The 24,353-nt window shown below is 42.4% G+C and overlaps 2 protein-coding genes across 7 annotated transcripts in view; one reads left to right on the plus strand and one right to left on the minus strand.

The window, feature by feature from the left end:
• The window catches only part of LOC310800918 (PDZ domain-containing protein 2-like), a 59,676-nt gene that overhangs the window by 34,898 nt on the left and 425 nt on the right, over nt 1-24,353 (minus strand). The gene's annotated exons all lie outside the window — the stretch shown is intronic.
• On the plus strand, nt 15-22,859 carry LOC310800901 (Golgi phosphoprotein 3-like; the record flags this gene model as incomplete). Its single annotated transcript, XM_083664786.1, has 5 exons — nt 15-23; nt 1,774-2,009; nt 2,112-2,172; nt 12,188-12,302; nt 19,754-22,859. The coding sequence occupies 5 exons, from the start codon at nt 15-17 to the stop codon at nt 20,176-20,178; spliced, it is 846 nt and encodes a 281-aa protein (XP_083520912.1). The 3' UTR covers nt 20,179-22,859.

Below are 24,353 nucleotides of genomic sequence, written 5' to 3' on the forward strand. Positions count from 1 at the left end.
TATACACAACACAGATGGGAAAGGTACACTCATTGTAGAAGTACAGTTACACTTACTTGTGTAAAAAAATACTGGTAAAAGTAGAATTACTGATTCAACAGCACTTTGAGATTTATCTTAAATGAAAAGTACATGACAAATAAAATGTATTATTATTATTATGTCTACGCAAACAAAAGTAAAAAAAAAGTACAGGCTCTCAAATGTCTGTCGGCTGTTTCTGTGCAAAGCCAGGGATGTACACAGTCACGCCACCGACTTTGTCCCAGTCAGGTGTAAACGGTGTATAGGGCAGAGCTCATTCCTCTACACAGCAGCTGTGCTGTGGAACAGCCTGCCCACAAACATTAAGACTAGTTTATCTTTTTCCTCTTTTAAATCTTCTGTAAAGAGCTGGATCAGGAGCAGCAGATCCTGTTTTTTAGGTTTTTTTACTGACTGTTTTCATTAGGCCTTTTGTACTGCTTTTATTATTGTGTATCATATTTTTAGTCTCCCTTGTTTCTCCTTCCTCCAGCGTGGTGGACACACACACACACACACACACACACACACACACACACACACACACACACACACACCATAGTCTTTGACACCTGCACTTTAAAACATGCACTTATATTCTTACACACTCACACGCACCCATACATTCATTCACCAGTTCATATTCCACACTGACACCTCAAGGACCGCAAAGGAAATAAGCTTCTAGCTTTATTGTGTTTATCCTTTTGATGATGGTGTTTCTGACTGTATATCTAATGTATACATGTTTTTCATTATCAATAAAGATGTCAAAATCTAAATCAAAGGTTATGGAGTATTTATTTATTTATTTTTTATTTATTAGTTTAGTTGTACAGGGACAGTGCACATCAATCAACATTGCTGCAAATGTGCCAGTTTTAGCTGGATACCTAATTTTCAACTGCAGTCCCCTGGGCAAGGTGTTGATTGCCGGATAAAAACAGTAAAAACAAAGACGAATGTCAGATGTTGCCTAGTCTTCCTTGGCCGGCCCGTGGGTGGGTACGCCAATCACCAAGGTGTGCTCTGCCTCTGATGCAATCATCATCATGGTTGTAAAGGTATTTTTTTAACCCATTGATACCTGATGCATCCCTTTAAGACTGTGAACCACAGGAGGTACGGTGTTGCAGTGGTAAGCACTATCGCCTCACAGCTCGAAGGTCGTGGGTTCGATTCCCACCTGGGCCGATGTGAACACTGAAGGAATGCGTGCCCGTCCGCATGTCGTCGAGTGCCCACCACCCGGGTGGGGTCGGCAAAATGGCCTTTCTGTGTGGAGTTTGCATGTTCTCCCCGTGCCTCCCGGGGGTCTCCTTCATATAGGAACCCCCTTCACAAAAACATGCAACATCCTTGTTGCTTATATGGTTCCTCCTCTGATCGTTAAGGGCGCCTGTTCAGAGGGAACTGGTTGGAATAGCGTGAACCTCCCACGTGCTATGTCCTACCGGTGAAGCTTCCTCGGGCAGGTGAAAAGAAGCGGCTGACTTGACTGCCCATGTCTCGGAGGATGCATGGAATCAGTCTCGGCTCTCCCCAGATCGGCAGAGGATGGAGTAGCAACCAGGATTGAGTAATTCAAATGAGCACTAAAACGGGGGATAAAAATGGGATAAAAAAATCGGGGGGGGGGGGGGGGGAAATTAAGAAAATAAGACTGCGAACCACGTCACGCGGTTCGCGGTCTTGAAGGGATACACACACAAATGAGGGATATACATCTCCAGCACACTCACCTGGCAGGACAACACCACAAGCATCATCAAAAAAGCTCACCAGTGGCTGTACTTCTTAAGGAAGCTGAAAAGGGCGGGGCTGAACTCCAACATCCTCAGCTCCTTCTACAGGTGTGTGGTGGAGAGCACACTGACACCATGCATCACCGTGTGGTATAGCAGCTGCACGGTGGCAGAGAAGCAGGCGCTGCAGCGGGTGGTCAACTCCTCTCAGAGGACCATCGGCTGCAGCTTATCACCCCTGTCAGACATCTATAGCAGCAGATGCAGAGACAGAGCCCTCTGCATCATGCAAGACTCCACCCACCCTGCACATTAACTGTTTGTCCCTCTCCCCTCGGCCAGGAGGCTGCGCAGCATCCGGGCAAAAACCACCAGGCTGAGGAACAGCTTTCTCCTGGATGCTGTCAGACTGTTGTTCGACTCTGCCTGTGATTACTGCACTTTAAACAGATTAACTCTAAAATAATGCACTTTTTGAGAGATTTATCATGCTGCTACCCCATTGCTGCTGTCTTTTACTTCCCTTTAGTCTTTTAGTTGTTGTTGTTTTTAGTCTTTTTTAGTATGTTTTTATTGCTGTCCATTATTGCTGTCCATTGTTGTTTTAGCTGGTTGTAGTTTAGATTTTATTTATTTTAATGTAACTTAATAGAGCTGTTTTGGTTTTAGGTATTTATTCTTAATCCCTAATAGTTATATTTTTTATGCTATAGTTTTTAGGTTACTTAGTACTGAGACCTGAGTACTACATTTCGCTCATTATGTTTGGCATGATGAATGACAATAAAGTATCCTTGATCCTTACCACGGCCCCTCCATGTATTTCTCCTCACAAAAAGTGCTCCAGGGCAGCAGCGTTTTTTCTATGCAAAAATGCTAACGTTGTGAACATCCCCATACACAGCAGATAGGATACCCTAACCCTACCACTGCTCTCATACTAGATATTCTTACAGGCTAATGTGAAATTAACTGCTTAACACATTCACTGCCAGCCGTTTTTTTTTTACTGTAGGTAGGTTCTGCCAGAGGGTTTTTTTGAGGATTCTGGCTCATCTTTCAAGACCCGAGGATTCTTTTCTGCTAAGATTTTGTGAACACACAATATCTCAAAAGAACTAATAGAATGTGTGCTTTCTCTGTCTAAAAGAGTTAGTTTGTAGAGTTAGTAGTTATGTAAGCATTAGCAGTTGAATACAGCATGGTTTCAGCGTCAGAAAAATTATTCTGAGATAAACGGCTTTTTGTGAAATTCGATAGAACAGTCACTTTAACCATTCATTTTTGGCATCAGTAAGACGTCAGACATCTAAACAATAGTTTTGAACAGTAATTTCCTCCATAACAGCAGGAAACCCCCCTCTGCTTCCAACTCCTCCCTCCTTGTGTGTTCTTCTTGGCTGCAGCGGCCGTGTCACAAGCTCGTTTCTGTTTTGCTGCTGCTGTGCCTGTCTGCGCGGCCGCTCTTTGAGGAAGTCTGGATGGACTCGCTCGTTTCTTGGAGTTTTGGTTGAGAGCTTTGATGAAGCTTTTGCGATTCTGGTCATATTTATGCTGCGTGTTTCAAAGTGTGTTCCACCCGTAATCTATTATGCAAATTTGCAATCCCGCACCGCCAGCAATCAGCGCGAAAGTGAAAGCGTTTTCGCCATCCATTTTACTGTATGAGAACGGCTTCCTCGCGCTTTTCCCTCCAGTTTTGGCTCGCCTCTTTCTACTGTGGAGAGACATGTCGCCACTCAGTGGGTCGGTAAAATACATTATACACATTCAATACCTCCAATTCTGGTATAGGAGACGTCCCACCGTCAAAAAAAAAAAAATGATTTTTTTTAAACGTAAAAACACGTCATTGGCAGTGAACCGTTGGATTTTGTTTGACGTAAAAACACGTCATTGGCAGTGAACGTGTTAACATAGGAAAACTTTGGTTCCGTTTATGTTTCCACACAGACCCGAGCGAGTACCCGATTACTCATTCATAAGGAGAGTACTCGAGTATTTAAATAGCTTAAAATGCCCATCCCTACTGCTGAAGCTAAGCTTGCTGAGTTAGCTTGTCAAGACAAGGTTTCAGATTATGGCTAATCAGTGGGAAATGGAGGAAAAGGTTTATGGGCCCCATTGACAAATAAAGGCTCCTATCTGAAGGAAGGAATCTGGTTGAGCCTTTATTTTTGTGCTGAACTATGGAGCGCTCACTGTGGCAGATATAGACACAGAACCAGGCTACCATGGGACCACAGTTAAATTACTATCCAGAGCTCTCAGCTCGGGCTTCAAATAAACTGTTTGGCTTTGTGGTGCCATCTGGCTCTGCTATTTCTATGGGCTTTAACTCAAAGCAAATGCTGCCAGGGAAGCTTTGTGGAAGACTGAGGCAAACATACAGAAAACATCCCAATCCTCCTCAGTCACAGGTGCTGCTCAAAGACAAATAAATGCCTTCTATTTCCATTTTTCATTTGTGGATTTTGATGGATTGTTTTCACTTCTGTTTCATTAAATTTAACAGAACTGACAGATCGCCTAGGGCCAAAACCCTAGGCTCGCCCGCTGTGCGGGCTCGCGTGCACGCAGCTCAGCCGCTGCGCAGCCCCGCCCGCAGCTTGGCTGCTGCCTGGCCTCACCTGCTCTATTGACATGTGCAACACACATTTGCTCAACTTCACATCACTGATGACATCGCTGTCACTGATGATGTCACAATCCCTATTACATCACTGTTGATTTCACCATGCCTATGACATCATCAGTGCGTATGACATCATCAGTGATGTCAACTTGATGGTCAACAATGATGTCACTGATGACATCACCGATGATGTCATAGACATTGTGACATCATCAGCGGGACAAAAACACAGTCCACTTGCTCCCTTTTATATAACTAGCCATCTCACGCGCCACAAGTGCTCGATTCCTAGTCGCTATCAGCCTCGCCCACCCTGCAGCTCGTCGAGCTAGCCATGCAGCTGACATACGCAGCTCGGCCACATGGGCTCACATGCTCTTATGACATCCCTGATGATCACATGCTCTTATGACATCACTGATGAATGACATCACTGATGATGTCACAACTTCCATCTTATGACATCACTGATGACATCATCAGTGATTTATGACATCAATGATGACATCATCAATGATGTCACTATGACATCATCAGTGGGACAAAAATGTAAACAGAGAACAGAGCCTACACTGCAAAATTTAGGCCATGTTTAGACGACAACAGTCTGCATAAAACAGCAAACTCGCGTTGCGTTCTCACCTTTTATTTCATGTTTATACACAGCGTTTGTGATAACGATTTGCGTGCAGACTGAAGCCGCAGAAATCTCAGAGCAGCATCAAGTGAGTCAGAATAACATTGAAGCTTCTGGTTAAAACAAAATAATGGTCATTAAATAAACTAATAGCCTTATTGATGCATGTTGCAACGTTTTGTGTGTGTGATCCGAAATATACAGAAGACAACACAGGCAACTAATAGGGCTGGGTCGGTTTGAAAATTTTAAAACCGGTTCGATATTGCTGTCTAAACCGGATCGAACCGGTATACCGATTTTTTTTGTAATTAAAAAAAAAAAAAAAAAAAATTCAAGCAGGGCTCCCGAGTGTGGCCCATAACTGTCTGTAGTGCAACTTCAGTCCACCTGATAGCGATAATACACCTCTAAGCTGGTATTGTCAACCAGCAATGATACTGAATAAAAAGAAGCAGGACACCTGTGTAACAAACACACCCTGTATTTATTTCTCATAACTATTCAGCTCAACTTTTCTTCTAAACATCAAAATAATAAATGAAATAAGACTTCTGCCTATAGTGCAACTTGAGAAAAAGGCTAATAAAAACACAAGCAGTGCAATCAGAATGGATTGGCTTACAGCTGAGCTGCCTTATAAACTTCAAAACTCACAAATTCACACAATATAGGGCCTAGGCATGGGTCGGTTTGAACATTTTGAAACCGGTTCGATATTCCCCCAAAAAACGTATCAAAGCGGCTGCAGTTGGTGGCGATAATGCACCTCTAAGCTGGTATGCTGCCAACCAGCACGAACACTGAATACAAATAAGCAGAACCTTTTAACTGTAACAACACACTGTTTTTATTTCTCATAACTATTCAGCTTAACTTTTCTTCAAACATCAACATAATAAACAAAATAAGACTTTTGCCTACTAGTGCAACTTGAGAAGAGGCTAATACGAACAATAGTGCAATCAGAATGGACTGGCAAAAAAACTAAAAAAAAAAACTAAAATTTTTTTTTTTTTTTTTTTAGGTTTTTTCGGTTTGCACGTGATCAAACCGGTTTGGGCTCGTATACCGAACCGAACCGGTAAAACCGGAAATCGACCCATGCCTAGCAACTAAAAGTCAATTTTAAGACGTAGCCCTGATTTTTATTGACCCAGTTATAATTATGGTTATATAATTTTAATTTGAAGATAAAAATGCTTAGCTTCTTCTATTCTGTCTATTTCTAACGGGCTTGATTTAACTTTGTAGGATTAAACTTTTAATTAATTTAATGATAGAGTGACACAGAAGTCACCAATGGTAATAAACTGCTCCAGATTGGATTACAGAATAAAACCCCAGTGAAGCAACATAAAAAAGACCAGTTTTCATTGGGGCACAATTGAGTTTCAATTATTCAATGCGGGAGACAGTGATTAATAGGCTATGTGCAACGTTAGTAGCGGGCACTTAACTCAGATTACCGTATGTGTTTTTAGCAAATCGTTATCACGTTTGTTGAATGTCAATGCGACTCATTGTGCCTGTGCCATAAGCCTGTATAGTATTGGGCTAGTTCAATGCTCATATTGCCTACCATTGTCTTCCATGTTGAAGGGCGGCTGTGTCATCACTTGAATTGCATTTCTCCACTTTACACAGCAACAGAGGGGCAGCGTTATCAAGAATTCCACTCTGGGACCTGTTTTCATTTTTTTGCGTTTTCATGCCCCAAGAACGCCATCACCGTGTAAAAGGAATGCACTAAAAAAGTTTGCAATTTTATGCAGGGAGCGTTGCCGTGTAAACAGGGCCTTAGATAGATAGATAGATAGATAGATAGATAGATAGATACATACATACATACATACTGTACATACATACATACATACATACATACATACATACATTAGGGATGGGCGCGAGTACTCGGGTACTCGAGCACTCGTTCATAACGTCAGTACTCGAGTAACGTTTCTGCTCTTCGGGTACTCGCCCCACTCCCCACCCCTTTAAAAATGGTCTAGAAGATCTACGCACGCATCATCATGTGGATCTGGAAGCATGAACTGCACGGGCGTCAAGTCAGCCAGAATGTACAAGTACGTCATCCGCTTTGTTGCTTTCAAAATAAAACGCTTATTGTAACGTAACCTTATTTATTTTGAGTAATGCGTTACAGCCACAGCAGTAATGCGCCTATTCCAAGCGTGACACGTGCTGAAGCTCGAGTAACGTTTCTGCTGTTCGGGTACTCGCCCCCGGGCTGGGTATCGTTCAAAATTTTTCGATATCGATACCATTTCGATACTTGGATTTCGATACCGGTTCCTGAACGATACTTTTTTCGATACCAATTTTTAGAAAAATCAATTTTAACAAAAATAAAACTGCATTACACATTGAAATTATTTTACAAATCTTTAGTTTTCCCCCCATCTTAAGTTTTACAGCAGAAAAAAATAAAACCTACTGTATTTAACATAACTTTAAGTTCTCTAAACGTATTGCCGTCCCTACAAAAAATATTGGAAGTACTACAAAGGAAAGAAATGTAAAACAAATAAATCAGTGGAATAGTTTTCAGTGCAAAACAGAGAGTTGCAAATCAGGGTTTAATGCTCACTGATGCAACAGAACTCTATTCTTGTCCAAACTGATGAGATGGCTCCACTTCATGCATGGAAGACTAGTTGAGCATTGACTAGCCTATCAATATAGCCAATGGCACAAAGTGAATCCCATTTATATTCAACAAACTATCATGACATCAGCGTTTGTTAACGAGTTGCTAAAAATACATAATGGGCGATAACGTTTGCACATAACGTTAACGCTAATTAATTAAACATTAACGCTAGTGTTGCAGATCAGTGTTTAATGCTCACTGCTGCAACAGAACGTCATTCTTGTCAAATCTGACGAGACAGCTCCACTTCATGCATTCACTGACTAGCCAATCAATATAAATGAATCGCATTTACATTCAACAAACTATCATGACATCAGCGTTTGTTAACGAGTTGCTAAAAATACACAATGCCCGCTTGCGCATAACGTTACGGCGGCAATTAATTAAACGATCTGCTAGCTACAACTCACAGCCAGATGCATGGTTTGTCAGACTGAGGGATCTGATAACCGCTAACTTGCGGTAAGCTGACCCACCTCTCAATTATTTCTCTTATCTGTGGAAACCAGTCCGTGTTGTTTCTGTTTCTTTTCCTGCTTTTCATCATCTTCGCCATATGGTACTCCAGGATAGGAGTAGCTTCTTCTTCTTCTTCTAGTGTTTTATGGCGGTTGGCAAACAACTTATGGTGCATTACCGCCACCTTCTGAAATGGAGTGTGGATCAGAATGGTTTCCTAAAACACTACACTATCCTGACTATATTCTTTTACTTAGTCCAGTTTCTTCTAGAAATGAAAATATATCCCTATATCCCACATTCCCTGAATTCAACTGCAATATTGCTTTTAAATCCAGCTTGATACTATTGCTCTCCAATCTGTTGTTGAGGATCTGTCTTTCCTGTTGATAGTATGGACAATAGGAGTAGCTTGAGTGGCTAACTTCTTGTATAATATATCCGCACCGCACGCCTGGCACAACAAACACACCGGCTAAAGTGGGCGTAACGTTTCCTGCATGCCTCTACATGACAGCCAATCACCAGCCGTATTAGAGCGCGCGTGCAAGCATGTCGCATGCTTATAGGCTCAATGACGCTGTTTTGTTTTGGTATCGAAAATTGGTATCGATTGACAAGGGAGGCTTCGATACCCCTTAGTATCGATGTTTCCATTTCGGTGCCAAGTAAGTATCGAAACTCGATACCCAGCCCTACTCCCCACCCCTTTAAAAATTGTCTAGAAGATCTACGCACGCATCGTCATGTGGATCTGGCAGCAACCAGCAGCAACTGCACGGCCGGGCGTCAAGTCAGCCAGAATGTACAAGTACATCATCCGCTTTGTTGCTTTCAAAATAAAATGCTTATTGTAACCTTATTTATTTTGAGTAATGCGTTACAGCCACAGTTTCACACCATATAACATCACAACGAGTATTTTGATACAAGGATGCTGCTTCATTCGTTGAAATACCTTTTCTCTTCCAACGTGCATCAATAAGCTATTTACTTTTGTTTAAGTAACATTATTTTGAAAGTTTTAACCGGAAGTTTTCCAGCTCTTCCCGAAAATGGTGGCTGGAGATATTCTCCCGAATGAGAAGCACGCTTCTTCATAGCGCACGCCCGATAAAACTCATTGAAAACGTTGCACTAGTTTACTGACTACACTGTCGTTTCCCATAACGTTAGTCACAAGAAATGTGGAGAAAGAATCACTTTTTGGGAGACAATCGCTTCATGGTGATCACTATTCAGCTGCAGCTAGGGTTGCCAACCGTCCCTTAAAATACGGAATTGTCCCGTATTTGTAAACAAAAAACGTGTTCCGTATTGAACTGATACGGGACGCGCTTTGTCCCGTATTGGAGAAACAATGCAGTGCAAAGAGTGACGGGCTATTTGTATTGAGTGAGAAACTCTGTAGCTGCTGGAGCTGCTCTGCCCCTCAGCCTGTGTGGTGTCATGTTACGTCCAACTACCCTAGAATGCGCTTCTCATTGATTGTTGTGAGTCACGACTAATGAGAAGCGATGTCAGCATTACTAGATTCAACTAAACTCTGACGACAGCACATTGAGTAAGCTATTTACATTGTATCTAATCTATAGTAGTAACATGCCATTTTGTTGTGTTCAGAAGATTTAATCTGAAATCTAAAATGTTTTTTCACTAATGATTTAAACTGCCAGGTTTGTTCTATTCAAAAGAATATGTAACGTTGCTGTTTGCACTGTTAAAAGAAAATGTAATGAGTAGATGCGAAGTTGCATTACCGGTAGGCCATATCAAAATACCGTTTGCACTACTGTTTATTGTTCTTTCTTAAAATACAGCTGTTTTAGCCTATTAAGAATGAGAAACCTCTGTTTTGCAATGCCCAAATAAAATTCTTGAATGATAATCTAGGAATAGGCTATACGTGCAAAAATAAAAAAAACTGATCAAATTCAGGTTTGCTTGTCTTAAAGGAGAATTTCATTTTTTTTTAACCTGGAGCCCTCTCCTCACATTAATTATTATCTGACGACTCACCCAGTGTTCTTCTCCGCAGCGTTTTTTTCCGTCTTAGGCGTTGTTTTGAGATCAATAGTGTGCAAGCCAGTCCTAGAATGGAGCTCCGTGGGGGCCACGTGGCAGCATGCTTTTCATCCATGTAAATAGACAGTTTTATTCCCGTTTTCGACCCATATCGTCATAGTCTGATCCCTAAAGAATTGTTTTGGTGTTATAAAAAAGTGAATCAGGCTCTTCCAGCCAAAGTCTCTCCAGGTCAGTGAGTTCGTGACAGAGCAATGAGCCTCCCAAGCCTGAAGCCACACCTCCTCCGGTACTTCCACACTCAAATCCTTTTCCCAGCGCTGTCTCACATAATCTGTTGAGTTTTTATTCATTGATGTAATGGCGCTATACAGTTTACCGATAATTCTTCTTGTATCTTCCCCGTTATAAGCTTCTATAAAAGTGTGGATCAATCTTGAGAGAATTACAGGTTCGGGCCCTCTAACCTCCTTCAGAAAATAATGACGAGGGAGGTACGGTAGTGCAGTGGTAAGCACTATCGCCTCACAGCTCGAAGGTCGTGGGTTCGATTCCCTCCTGGGACGATGTGAACGCTTAAGGAATGCGTGCCCGTCCGCATGTCCTCGAGTGCCCACCGCCCGGGTGGGGTCGTCAAAAGGGCCTTTCTGTGTGTAGTTACAGAAGAAGAAGCACATCTGGCAGGTTATAGTTGACTTGCGGCCAGTTTGTTATGTTCTTAGTTAGCCTAGCCTAGCAGATATTTATCTGATTTCAAGATTATGGATGATTTATTTGAATTCGATGGCTGCACGTATTTATTTGAGTCGGTCCGGAATAGCGTCATGGATTACAATCTGAGGGGGGGCTCAGATTGTAATCCATGACGCTATTCCGGACCGACCCAAATCAGGAGCTGCTATGGACAGCAGAGCCAGGATGAACACACTGTGCCAAGGTAATACATAATTAATTTTCTTGTTGTCGGGATGATATAATAAGGATATGATCCGCTGTGTCGGAAAATAAGCTATTTATAGTACGTAAATATAAGCATTTCACATGCCCCGTATTTCTCGTTTGTAGCTGGCAATCAAAACTGATTATCGTTTCTGCTGATGCTAATAAAACCGAACTTCTCAGGGTGACTTAAAAATAATATTTAAAGCTGGAAATAAGGTCCAGGTTGTAAAAAAAAATGTAATTCTAAAAAAACGAAATTCTAAACGTAACGGCCCGGTACACACATCTTGCGTCTGCTGTGCGTCTGCGTGGCGTTACCTGTTGATTTTCATTTCGGCGCCCATGTTAACAGGTTACAGCAGCCACACCACCGGCATGAGACGCGCATCTCAGGCGCATGTCTTGCGAGGCGTGAGACGCGCGTCATCTAGAGAATAGAAGCGACGCCTATTTTTTCTGCTTACCGCGCGCGTGTCTCTAGCGTGTCTCTACACAAATAGACATTAAAATTATATTTTACAGGGGCAGCCACAGCCAAACAAGGCTCGTTTTGATTTGAGACAGGAGGAGGAGGTCACAGCTGCAGTTCTCCTGCCCTCTGAAAACCACATACAGTACATAGGCTACAACGTGGCTTCGTTCCTCCCCTCCCCTCCCCACACACACACACACACACACAAATCAATACTGCCTCGATTATGAAGTGAGCCCAAGCGATCTTCAGTTAAAATCATCATTGTATTGTTTAGCCTATAGCAAATTTAATAAAAGGTAAACTCTATAGGAAGAGAGTTGGCAGACAGACAGCAACGCAGCAGCTGCAACGCAGCAGCCACGCTGCCTGTATGGATGCCGCGGGCGTGCCAGCAGCAGCCCCCACGCCACGCACACGCACTAGGTAGGTAGACGCAAGATGTGTGTCCCGGCCGTAACCCTCACTGCATCTGTATTGTTATCCGATTTCAACATCTGTCATTGTCATATGAGGGACTAGATCTCGACTGCTGTAGTTGTAATTGCCTGTGGTCATATTTCATATCCAGGTGATCTGTAAGTCTGATGCACCGACAGGCGATGTGCTCCTGGACGAAGCCCTGAAACACATCAAAGACACCCAACCACCAGAGACTGTGCAGAGCTGGATCGAACTGCTCAGTGGTGAGTCAAGCTCCTTCAGTGGCCTTCTGCAGTAGTATCACATTAAACAATTATTTGGACAGTTTTGCATCAATGCACATCTTACAAAAACTAATTAATGGGCCAATTCACAATTCATATATATATATGTATGTATGTATATATATATATATATATATATATATATATATATATATATATATATATATACCGGTATATACTGTGTGTATATATATATTTACACACACTATATATATGTGTATATATATATATATACACACACACACACACACACACACACACACACACACACACACACTATATACAGTATATATGTATATGTATATATATATACTGTGTGTATGTATGTATGTGTATATATATATACAGTATATATACTGTATGTGTATATATATTAGGGCTGTCAAACGATTCATTTTCTTAACACATTCACTGCCAGCCGTTTTTTTTTTTACTGTAGGTAGCTTCTGCCAGAGGGTTTTTTTGAGGATTCTGGCTCATCTTTCAAGACCCGAGGATTCTTTTCTGCTAAGATTTTGTGAACACAAAATATCTCAAAAGAACTACTAATAGAATGTGTGCTTTCTCTGTCTAAAATAGTTAGTTTGTAGAGTTAGTAGTTATGTAGGCATTAGCACTTGAATACAGCATGGTTTCAGCGTCTGAAAATTTAAGCTGAGATAAATAGCTTTTTGTGAAATTCGATAGAACAGTCACTTTAACCATTCATTTTTGGCATCAGTAAGACGTCAGACATCTAAACAATAGTTTTGAACAGTAATTTCCTCCATAACAGCAGGAAACACCCCTCTCCTTCAAACTCCTCCCTCCGTGTGTGTTCTTCTTGGCTGCAGCGGGCGTGTCACAAGCTCGTTTCTGCTGCTGCTGTAACCTCGCGTCACCAGGCTCACTGCTTTGCTGCTGCTCCTGTCTGCTGGCGGCCGCTGGGCAAGTCTGGATGGGCTCGCTCGTTTCTTGGGGTTTCTGTTGAGAGCTTTGATGAAGCTTTTGCGATTCTGGTCTTATTTATGCTGCGTGTTTCAAAGTGTGTTCCACCCGTAATCTATTATGCAAATTTGCAAAACCCCACCGCCAGCTCCCAAGCGCGAAAACGAAAGCGTTTTCGCCAATCCATTTTCATGAGAATGGCTTCCTCACACTGCTTTTTGCTTGCCTTCCTCTAGTCTGGAGAGCACTGTCGCCACTTAGTGGGTCGGTGGAATGGGTTGTACACGTTCGGTGGCTCCAATATTTTTATAGGAGAATATAGGTCAATTTTTTTTTTTTTTTTTTTTTTGATGACTCAACTCGTCATTGGCAGTCAACCGTTGGATTTTTTTGGACCACTCAACTCGTCATTGGCAGTGAACGTGTTAATCGTGATTAATCGTGATTAATCGCGATTAATCGTGCGATTAACTATAATTAATCGCGATTAATCGCATCTTTGTATCGCATGTTTAAAATGCTATTATTTTGCATTGCAAAGCATTTTTAATTAGATATTACTAATTATTACCAGTGTGTCGTGATTGGGAATCAAATGAATGCAAATAAATGTACTTTGTGATCTTGAATTTTAGATTTATTTTCAATTCAATAGAAATGCAATGTAGTCAGGAGGTCACAAAATGTCTACAAAATGCATCTTGAATAGAAAATAAATGCACAATAATTGTAAACACGCTCCAGAACCGATACTTCCGGCGGTGTCGCTGTGGAGCAGTCGAAACCCAAAATGACACAGCCGAAGAAGGCTGTATCTGAGCTAGAAACTTTGGCACTTCCATGTGAATAATGGCTCAGTATTGGAAACTGTATATTGATAACGTGTATATCGCGTGATGCCATTGGAGCCGACCTCCCAGTGGTTAGAGGACCCGCGCATCCGAGACTCCGAGTCTCGCACTAGCTAGCTGGCCGCTGGCTACTTTTAGGTGATCGCTCGCTTCAAACTCGATGGACTTCGGTGATATTTTAATTCCGTTTTACACAAGGTGCAAACTACGGCTCTTGACTTATCCACTGTGCCATTTGGGAAGTAAAACGAGCCATTTAAAAGCGTATTGCTGTCGTTCTCTTCCATGCCTGCCTGCACAAGCAGGAGACAGGAAACCGAACGGCTTGACTACAAGTACGGTGCGAGGAAGGGACAAAATAGCGGCATGCGATTAACGCGATAAAAAAAAAAACGCGTTATGATCGGCGCGCATTAACGCGTTAACGCTGACAGCCCTAATATATATATATATACTGTATATTTATATATGACATTCACATTGGATGCACATTGCACATGCAACATTGCGTATCTGATTAATATGACATATTTGGGTGATGTACCCCATCAAATTGCTGTAGTGGGCTGTTTTAAAGCTAGATCAAAGTTTCTGGTGTCATCTGAATGGAAGAATTACTAAATTTGAATATGAAAAATATAAATGTTGCTATAATAAACTTTGATTACCAGTTCTTTTCATCAAATTATTAGCTATAATTGGGAGTGATGGTGTTACAGTAGGCTACTGGTGGAAGTGCACGGTCACAATCTGGCCCTCTGGTAGCGAGGATTGTTTTTGTGGCCCTCTCTATCATCAAAGTTGCCCATCCCTGGCATAAAAAGTCATGCATGCATGACATTTTGCAGTAAGTATGCTGGAACATAGGGGGAAGTATCGAGGGAAGTGACAAAATAAGATTCTGGGGCTTGCTGCAATTCTATTTTAAGATTTCGCCCACAAAAATACAAAAAAAATGCTGTCCGTTTCACAAATTCTCCTAAAAAATGATTATTTTCCAGCACTTTATGGTGAATATCACTTCCTCACTTGTATTTAGAAAACTGCCAAAGTTCATAAGCTTCAATTTGAGCCCAAGATGAAGTTCCTACCTCAGAAATTACACTTCCTTTGGCTGAAATTCTGCACTATACCTCAAATCAGAGAAAACTGAATTTTCAGTCACTGGCCGTCCAGGTGATGTGAAAATGATGTTCACTTTTTCATCAAAGCATGAAACTTGGTGAACTTGTACAATTTAGGGCTCTGAACATTTTCAGAAAGGGAGCCATGTGGCCCGCCTACGCAGCAGTCAAGCGCCGGGATTGGCCAGGAGCGAGTCTTTTATTCCCTTTTGACAGCTCGGATCTCCCACATCACAAACACTGCGCCCAGCCCGGCGATTTCATTAACGGCCCCGAACAAAATTATTTTCGCTTGTGAAACAAGCGAAAATAAATTTTTAGGTGATATTATGATGCATGGTGATATTAGGTGACGCTAAGCTAACATCTAAAGCCTACCTTTAGACAGTATCTCCGATGGTTGGATTAGCGCTTTGGAGCAGACAAGTTGTGAAACAAGCGAAGGCATGAAACTAAAGTTTCATGCTTTTATGAAAAAGTGAACATCCTTTTCACATCACCTGGACGGCCAGTGACTGAAAATTCAGTTTTCTCTGATTCTCTATAAATATGTAATTGTATGCATAAAATAAGCATATAATTACATATTTTAGAAACATAGGAACACAATACAGATATCAATACATTTAGAGGAAGCAGGAGAGGCTGAGCTCATCATTAAGTCCATTAGGCTCCACCGTATTCAGTGTGTGAATCCAGAAGGCTTCACGCCTCAACAGTTTTGTGACAAATATTAAGGCCGGGGAGATGAAGCAGCGCTTCTCGGACAGAGGGTATGCCAAGACTGACATCGCGGCAGCCTATGAAAGAGCTGTGCGCACCCCGAGAACCCGCCTCCTCAACAAAACTGTCTGTATTACACCCGTACAGCCACGCCTCTGCTTTGCCACCGAGTTCTCTCCCATCAGCGGAGCCATCAAACAGATCATGATGAAACACTGGCACATTCTTCAGTCGGACCAAATCATGAAGTCCCTCTGTACTGATCCCCCCCGAATCGCCTTCAGGCGAGCCCGATCACTGAGAGACAGGTTAGTACACAGCACCATGACTCCACCCCCCTCTACTCTCACCTGGCTACAACCCCCTCCCTCGGTTTTCTACAGATGTGGCCACTGTACTCATTGCTCAAACTGATCGGACACAAAACATTTCCTTCACCCCCGGACTGGTAAAAAATATCCAGGTTTCGATATTGTCACAAAACTGTTGAGGCGTGAAGCCTTCTGGATTCACACACTGAATACGGTGGAGCCTAATGGACTTAATGATGAGCTCAGCCTCTCCTGCTTCCTCTAAATGTATTGATATCTGTATTGTGTTCCTATGTTTCTAAAATATGTAATTATATGCTTATTTTATGCATTGATCCTCTACCCCCCCCCCCCCTCCCCTTTCCCCCTCCCTCCCTCCCACCCCACCCCAACCCCCCTGACCAAGTGCTGTCACAGGATTGGCTTATTAATTGACCACCCCCCATCCCGTCTAACCAATTGCAAACTGCCTTGTGTATTGGGGAGGTATATTTAAACTGCTGTCATTCTGTCATTCCTGTTTGACCCTGATGAAGACGCGTTGCGTCGAAACGTTGGTGCACTTAACCTATTAACACGTTAACTGCCAGCGACGTATGCATACGTCAAGCAGAATCCAACCGTTAACTGCCAGCGACGTATGGATACGTCAAAAAAATCGTTTTTTTTTTTTTGACGGTGGATCCTTGATCTGGCCCTTTTGCATCTTCTATTATACTGTTAGAGCCGCCGGGCGTGTGCAATCCATTCCGCCGACCCACTGAGTGGCGACGGTGCTCAGACTATTGAGTGTTGTTTGGCCAGAAACGCACGCATTCCAGCTGAGCTCAACCGAGGACCCAGAAGCGAACGAGCCTCATTCTCATACTGTAGGCGAAAACCTTTCACACGGGCGCACCCGTGCGCCGGGGGCTTCCACAGGTGGACTGGGTGGAAAGCACACTTTGAAGCGCGCAGCATAAGCCTAGAGTCACACAAGGCTTCGTCAAAGCTCTCAACCGAAAATCCAAGAACGGATTAAGCCACATCCATGCTCGCCGACGAGGGACCGCCAGAGAGAGGCTGCTGCTCACTGCTCAGACAGGCAGGAGAGACTCTGGCTTGTGACTGACAAACACGGAGACACGCCCACGGAGGGAGGAGTTGTAAGGAGAGGGGGTGCGGGTGCTGCTATGGAGGAAATTACTGTTCAGAACTATATTGTTTATGTCTGATGTCTCACTGATGCCAAAAATAAATGGTTAAAGTGACTGTTTGATATTGAATTTCACAAAACTGCGATTATCTCAGCTTTTTGTCTCAGACGCTGAAACCATGCTGTACTCAACGGCTAATATCTACATAACTACTAACTCTACAAACTAACTCTTTTAGACAGAGAAAGCACACATTCTATTAGTACTTTTGTGAACTTTGTGTTGACAAACTCCAAGCAGAAAATTATCCTTGGCTCTTGTAAAATGAGCCAGAATCCTCAAAAAAACCCTCTGGCAAAAGCTACCTACAGTAAAAAAAAAAAGGCTGGCAGTGAATGTGTTAAAAGAAACCTTCTCACCAGTGACCCGTGTGCTCCAGATTCTTCCTTTGCTGTGACAGTCCCATGAGACTCAGGTCCCACACACAGTCCCATGAGACTCAGGTCAGGCAGATGGAGGTCAATAGAGGCGCTTCCATTTCTCTCTGTATGATATAATAATATTAGCCTGATGCTCCGTCTGCATCTGTTCCAGCCTGTTGTGCAGCTGGATCTCGCTCAATACTGCATCAATTTAAAAAATGTCTGCTCTGGTTTAGGGCTGGGCGATATGACGATAGATATCGTTTTCATGATAGAAAATGTATTTCGTTTCATATGATGCTCTATCATCGTGTATATCGTTGTGTTGCAAATCACACTTTATCGCAATATTGTCCGTCATTTGGACGACGCTGTGCTTTCGTCATTCTGTTTTCACACACGCACCAGACTCTTGTCAACAATGATTATGAGTGACACAAATCAGCCGGTGAGTAGAAAGAGCAGGGAAAAGTTAGCTCCACTCTAGTCTCACGTAGTCAGACCCACCGTCGACTCATCAAGCTTCCACGTCTGGCACTGCCGTCCGCCTAGTCTACCCAGGCATTTGCGCTGTGTTAAGTCCATGTTTCATCCATATTTTTTGGCAAAACATCTCTCGTCCTCCCAAGGAAATCCATTGAGGAGCCGAAAACCAAACGTCTAGCTTGCTAAAGCTAGCTAGTTAGCTTTAGCTTCCTTGGGTGAGAGTTGTGTTGGATAACCGGGAAATCACGAAGTGGAGCATTTTTGTTCCTTTAAACTGGTTTTATGCTCACACGAAATCGCCGGCGCTGACTGCGCTGATGGTGTCGCCGCAGCTCGGCGGAGGGTGCGTACAGCTGCTCGAAAATGTGACTCCGCGGCGTCAATGCGGACGTGACGTGACCAGCACGAGAGCTGTGATTGGACATACTTGTTGTGAGGAATGAGGAAATGCAATTTCCTCATTTAACAGTGCTTGTCCCTCATCTAGCAAAGCCTTCTGCAGGCTCACCGGAATTAGTTTTGAAATGGAGGGACAATAAAATGTCCCTCCACCGACATGATTGCAAGTTCTTGGTAAACAACACGATAGCATCATATGTAATGGACATGAGTGAACCACAAGCCACCTAGTGTTTTAGAGGTGTACCACAGCCAACGTGCTGAGTTACGTTCGACTGCAAGGCTCCAAGTCGAGGCTGCGCAGAACCCTGTCAGCACCTTTATAAACAAGCTGAGAGAACTGGACTAAACTATAAATAACTTATTCTGCTGAGGAAGGCTTACGCCGAAACGTCCATTGTCACTGCTGCTGCTTGAAGGTATTAAAAAAAACCCAAAAGGATTTATTTTGAGTGCTGGCTTTTTGTCCTTCTGTTTATTGTTTGCGCCTTGCACCGTAATTTTTTGAAACTTTTGAGAGTGCTCACCAGTCGTGACTTTCAGTCACTGACTCTTTGGACAGCTCTAATGTAATCTTTGAAAATTGAGCTGGTGGTGTGGTTCAGTTTGTGTTTCATTCTACTGCCCTGCAACTCATTATACATTTGTTTGGGTTGTAAAGAATAGCCAATATTAGCCATGCATATCTGTATTCTGAATGCATGTATCATTTGTGGGATTTGACTGACAAAATTTTAACTGGTTTAACTGCTACATAAATAAATGGCCATGTGGTAATTTTTTATAAACTATCAATTGAATTTACAAAAAATATGCTATATCGTGATATATATCGTTATCGGGATATGAAATGACCTATATCGGGATATGAGATTTTGGTCATATCGCCCACCCCTACTCTGATTAGTTAGTTAAACATAACACATAATAATAATAATTATATGGTCCAGGTTGAAAAATACTGAAATTCTCCTTTAAAAGTTTGATGGGGGAAAACTGCTATCCCAGCACTAGTGTTAACAGTCTTGCTGTGTTTGTGGTCCATCTCTAGGAGAGACATGGAACCCGCTGAAGCTCCACTACCAGCTGAGGAACGTGCGTGAGCGTCTGGCCAAGAACCTGGTGGAGAAAGGAGTCCTGACCACAGAGAAGCAGAACTTCCTGCTGTTTGACATGACCACCCACCCTCTGACCAACAGCTCCATCAAGCAGAGGCTTGTCAAGAAGGTCCAAGAGGCCGTACTGGAGCGCTGGGTGAATGACCCTGCCCGCATGGACCAGCGTCTGCTCGCTCTACTCTTCCTCGCTCACTCCTCTGATGTCCTGGAGAACGCCTTCTGCCCCCTGCTGGACGAGCAGTATGAGCTGGCCATGAAGAGAGTGCGCACGCTGCTGGAGCTTGAGCCAGAGGCAGAGAGCCTCAAGCCCAACACCAACCAGCTGCTGTGGGCTGTGGTGGCTGCCTTCACCAAGTGAGACAGACCAAAACAGCTCTTCCTGGTGGTGTTCAAGTCTCAGTGCACGTTGAGGTAGGACTAGAGAGCCAAAGTCGACACCCCCTTCCGGGTTAGGCATATGAACCAAGAGATTCATCCACCATTTTATGTCCCAAAGACGTTTTGTAAAATGCTTATGGAAATAGTTTTACTTTTTTGTTTGTTTTGGTCCGAGTGAAATGTTCTATGGCAGGGATACTCAACTTGCTTTGCCCGGTGGGCGCTTTTGCAAAGTGACAGGAGGGCAGGGGCCGGTTAATAAACAATAGGAAGAAAAAGCCAGCACTCAAAAAGTCCTTTTAAATATTTAATTTACCTCAGTAAGGAGCAGTACAACACATACATGTTTCCTCAGTGTGGTCGGTTAATAAACAAACATTATTAATAATTTTTCTTTTTTTCTGTAGCGGATTCTAGGTTTCTTGGGTGCCAGCTGGAGTTTTGTCTGACAATCAAAGCAATAATCAGAGTGATAATGCAAACACCGTTCAATATAAATCCAATGTGAAAACCATTCACACAAAAGAAAAATATAATTTACAGGCAAGGCCAAATAATCAAACAAACTACCGGTAGATGTTTTTCACCAAAAATAGTGTTTTGTTTTTAAATAAATAATACCGATAAACAAAAGTTAGAAATTCAATTTGTTCACTTCATTTCAGTTCTCAAATCTGTTCAGAGTAAACCCTTGCCCCAAACAAATCAATAAAGGATCTCTCCAAAAAGAAAATTAACCAAACATCTCCGACTTTGTGCACACAGGACAGTTATACTTAAGTTAAATGCCGGGCGGCAAGCAGGCGGCAATATTTGACAATTTAGCTGGAGCTCAGTCAAACTTTATTTAACATTAATTTTCATTGTGAATTAGAAAATGGTTGGGGGGCCACTCTACACCCTATCGCGGGCCACAAGTTGAGTATCACTGTTCTATGGTCTCTCTCTCCTGATTCTGAACATAGCTGAATTGCTTGGTTTGATGGAGTAAAACTATTTTTATGAGCATTTTACAAAATATCTATGGGAAAATAAATGGCGGATGAAATCTCTTGGTTCGTATGCCTAACCCGGAAGTGGACGTGACTTTGGCTATGAGACTACTGGCCTCAACACAGTGACCTGACTGACTGACTGACTGAGTGGAGCCCTGCCTTAGGATTGGCAGTGGGCAGCTCAACATACAGTTTGTCCCTCTCTGTTGACTCTCTCTTTTCTTTGTAGATATCTCTTCTTGTTTCTCCCTCTCGCTCCTCTTTGTACCAGATCGTCGATGCCTTTCTGGCTAAAAGAAAAACAGGAACTCTTGGAGCTTTGATCACAATGTTTTTGATGATGGAGAAGGGAGAGGCCAAGATGTTGATTTTTGATGTTGATTTTTGTTCTTTCTTTCCTATTGGTCACATTTCCCCCCCAATGATTCTTCAAAGTATGTACAGTATGCTAAAGTGTACCAGCTAACTAGCTAACTCACCTCAAAATATAACATGGTGTACATGTACAACACCATGTACAGACCATAGATATCTAGGAATGACATTAATGCATTTTCCTGACAGTTCTTCAAACAATTTCTTCTTCCAAACGCGATTGAAGATTTCCTTTATTTTTTCTCTTCTGTTTATGAAAGCTGCTCTTAAGACAGTTTATGGGCTTTTTTAATCTGCTCTCCAGGCATTTTCTGTGACTGTGACGTTTCTTGGAGACGGTGTTTCGTCTTGGAGACAACGTAAAAACTGACATGGCATGTCAATCTGAAAAGATGAATATATAAAATAACAAGATAAAATGTGTGAAAGTCTAGATTTCCCTGGTTGTATTAGGGATTCTAATCTAGAAATAGTGATGTCTGAGGGGAACAGTTGAAAGCTAACATAATTTTAACCTGGATCCAGAGGTTAAAATTCCCTCTCAATCTGTAATCCATGGATCACAAAGTGCTTTACATACAGGAAATAAGTGGTGCTTTACATACAGGAAATAAGTGGTGCTTTACATACAGGAAATAAAAACAATAGGGGGCGCTAAACAATTCAGTTGAAGCAGTGGGATATGGATGTATGTTTCTAAATGCATGGTTCTCTGACTGACAAGCAGGGGTATGTGTTGCATTACCTGTTTAACCATGCTGGTCATTATAATTCTGTTGGATTGTTGGTTGAATATTGATTTTTGATAGCCTTTTAGGCCAATGGCCATGCTAAGCTACAGTATGCCTGAATCCAGCACTATCAATGATGTTCATCTCCCACTGTCTAAAATAAGGGTTTACATAACTGAAATAAGGTTTACACAGCCTGAACTGTTTCATTGTTAAATTTAGATTAGTAAAGAACTGTTACTGATATGTAGTGTATGCCAATTCATGTTTTAGTGGGTATTATGAATGCAATGATTTGATTGTAACAAGTTGTGGCAACAATGTGGATGCTTTGAATATTTGAACTGTACCTTTATTTTTGGTTTAATTAATATTAATTTAAGATTAGCCAATTATGGAATTATGGTCTGAACTTTACAAAGACTAAAACATGTTCTTGTCCACCATGTCTTTTACAGTTTGATGGACTTAATAAGTCCAAGGATCATCCAACTTTCTCAACACTTAAATAAACAATTAAGCAGGTAAACCCTAAATGTAAGTTGTGTCAGTCTACTAGTTTTGTGACATCTGGATCAGAATGTTAGGAACTTCAGGTATCTAAAAGAACGTAGGTATCTATGCTATACATTACATACATATGGTATAGGTATTTATTTATGTAAATCAATGAGCTGGCTGTTTCATCACTTCCAGATGAGAGCGGGACATTTGGGGGGGGGGGGAACATAATTCTAAGATGACTGAAATATTAATGTCCAAGAGCCATCAGATGGTATTTGAGATACAGCGTACTCACAAACACAACACACATTGGAATATTGTGCCAACTGAGCGCTGATTGCATGAGCAGGACTATACAGTAATAGCATTTCACTTGGGTTTGTGTCTATAAATGTGCAGGATGGGGTGGGGGGGAATCTGAACACTTAAAAATTATGTAGACTTTCAATTTGAGTTAAAATATGAAAATCACCAAAAACAGAGTTGCTAGGTTTTCACATGACAATAGCGATATGTACTATAGAGACAGTCCGCATGTCTGGGGAATGCCCATACAGGCTCTAGGAATGCCCACAATAGACGCTGGTTAGCCGGCTCAGCCTGGCTGGGGGCGTGGTCAGGGTGGGGTAAAAACCCCCGTTCTATCCATTCAGCAAAGTTAGAATTTAGCCGATAGCCCAGCCCAGGCAGACACGATTGGGGATTTAATCACCGCAGTAAACGCACATCTGAGCAGACATCTTGTGTTCTGCTCTAGAACCCCCGAACCTGTAGTTTAGAGCCGCAGCAGCGTCTTTTGGTGAGTCAGCCCATGAGCTATATCGGTGGTTTTACTCCACTCGCGGCCAGCCGTTTAACATCTTGTGGGCGTTCCCAGACATGCGGACTGTCTCTATGTCGATACGTCAATGTGTTTACTCAGTGCACCAGGTGTCCGGACAGCACCTCCTTGCAGATGGGCTTGTTGAATCTGTCTGTGCCAGCAGACTGAGCTGGCCAGGGAGAAGAAATCACACCTGTGTGTCATGACCCAAATTATGACCATATATGGGATCTAATTGATGCAAGCAGGGGGGTGCACTCCAGGTATATACCTGGGCACCAGACAAAGCGCGCACCATGTGAGATCCATCCATTGTTCCACATCCCCTTTCCCCAAGTCTTAGGTTGTAACTTATAGGCAATAAAAGAAAATAATTGTGAAAATGCCAAGAACTGTCTGAGATCATCTTTCCTGCACTTACAGGGCTGCTCCGCCAGGGTAAGCGAGAACTCACAGGCCTCCAGAGCTACGTTCTCATGGGTGTTTCATCACTTCCAGATGAGAGCGGGAAAGTTTGAGGAGGAAAACTTAAAGGAACACTCCGCCCATTTTCAAACAGCTTTGTATCATTAGAACATCAGTAGTATATCAGAAAACTGTAAACTGTTTTGACAGTTATTGAGTGTTAAAGTGTGGACCAGTGACATCACTGGTCCACACTAACTCAAATTAATAACTAATTAACTCAAATCAACTCTCAATAACTGTCAAACTAGATGAATGATCA

The sequence above is a fragment of the Poromitra crassiceps genome (assembly GCF_964638095.1).
Source record: "Poromitra crassiceps genome assembly, contig: HAP1_SCAFFOLD_132, whole genome shotgun sequence".
In the NCBI taxonomy this organism is placed as follows: Eukaryota; Metazoa; Chordata; class Actinopteri; order Beryciformes; family Melamphaidae; genus Poromitra; species Poromitra crassiceps.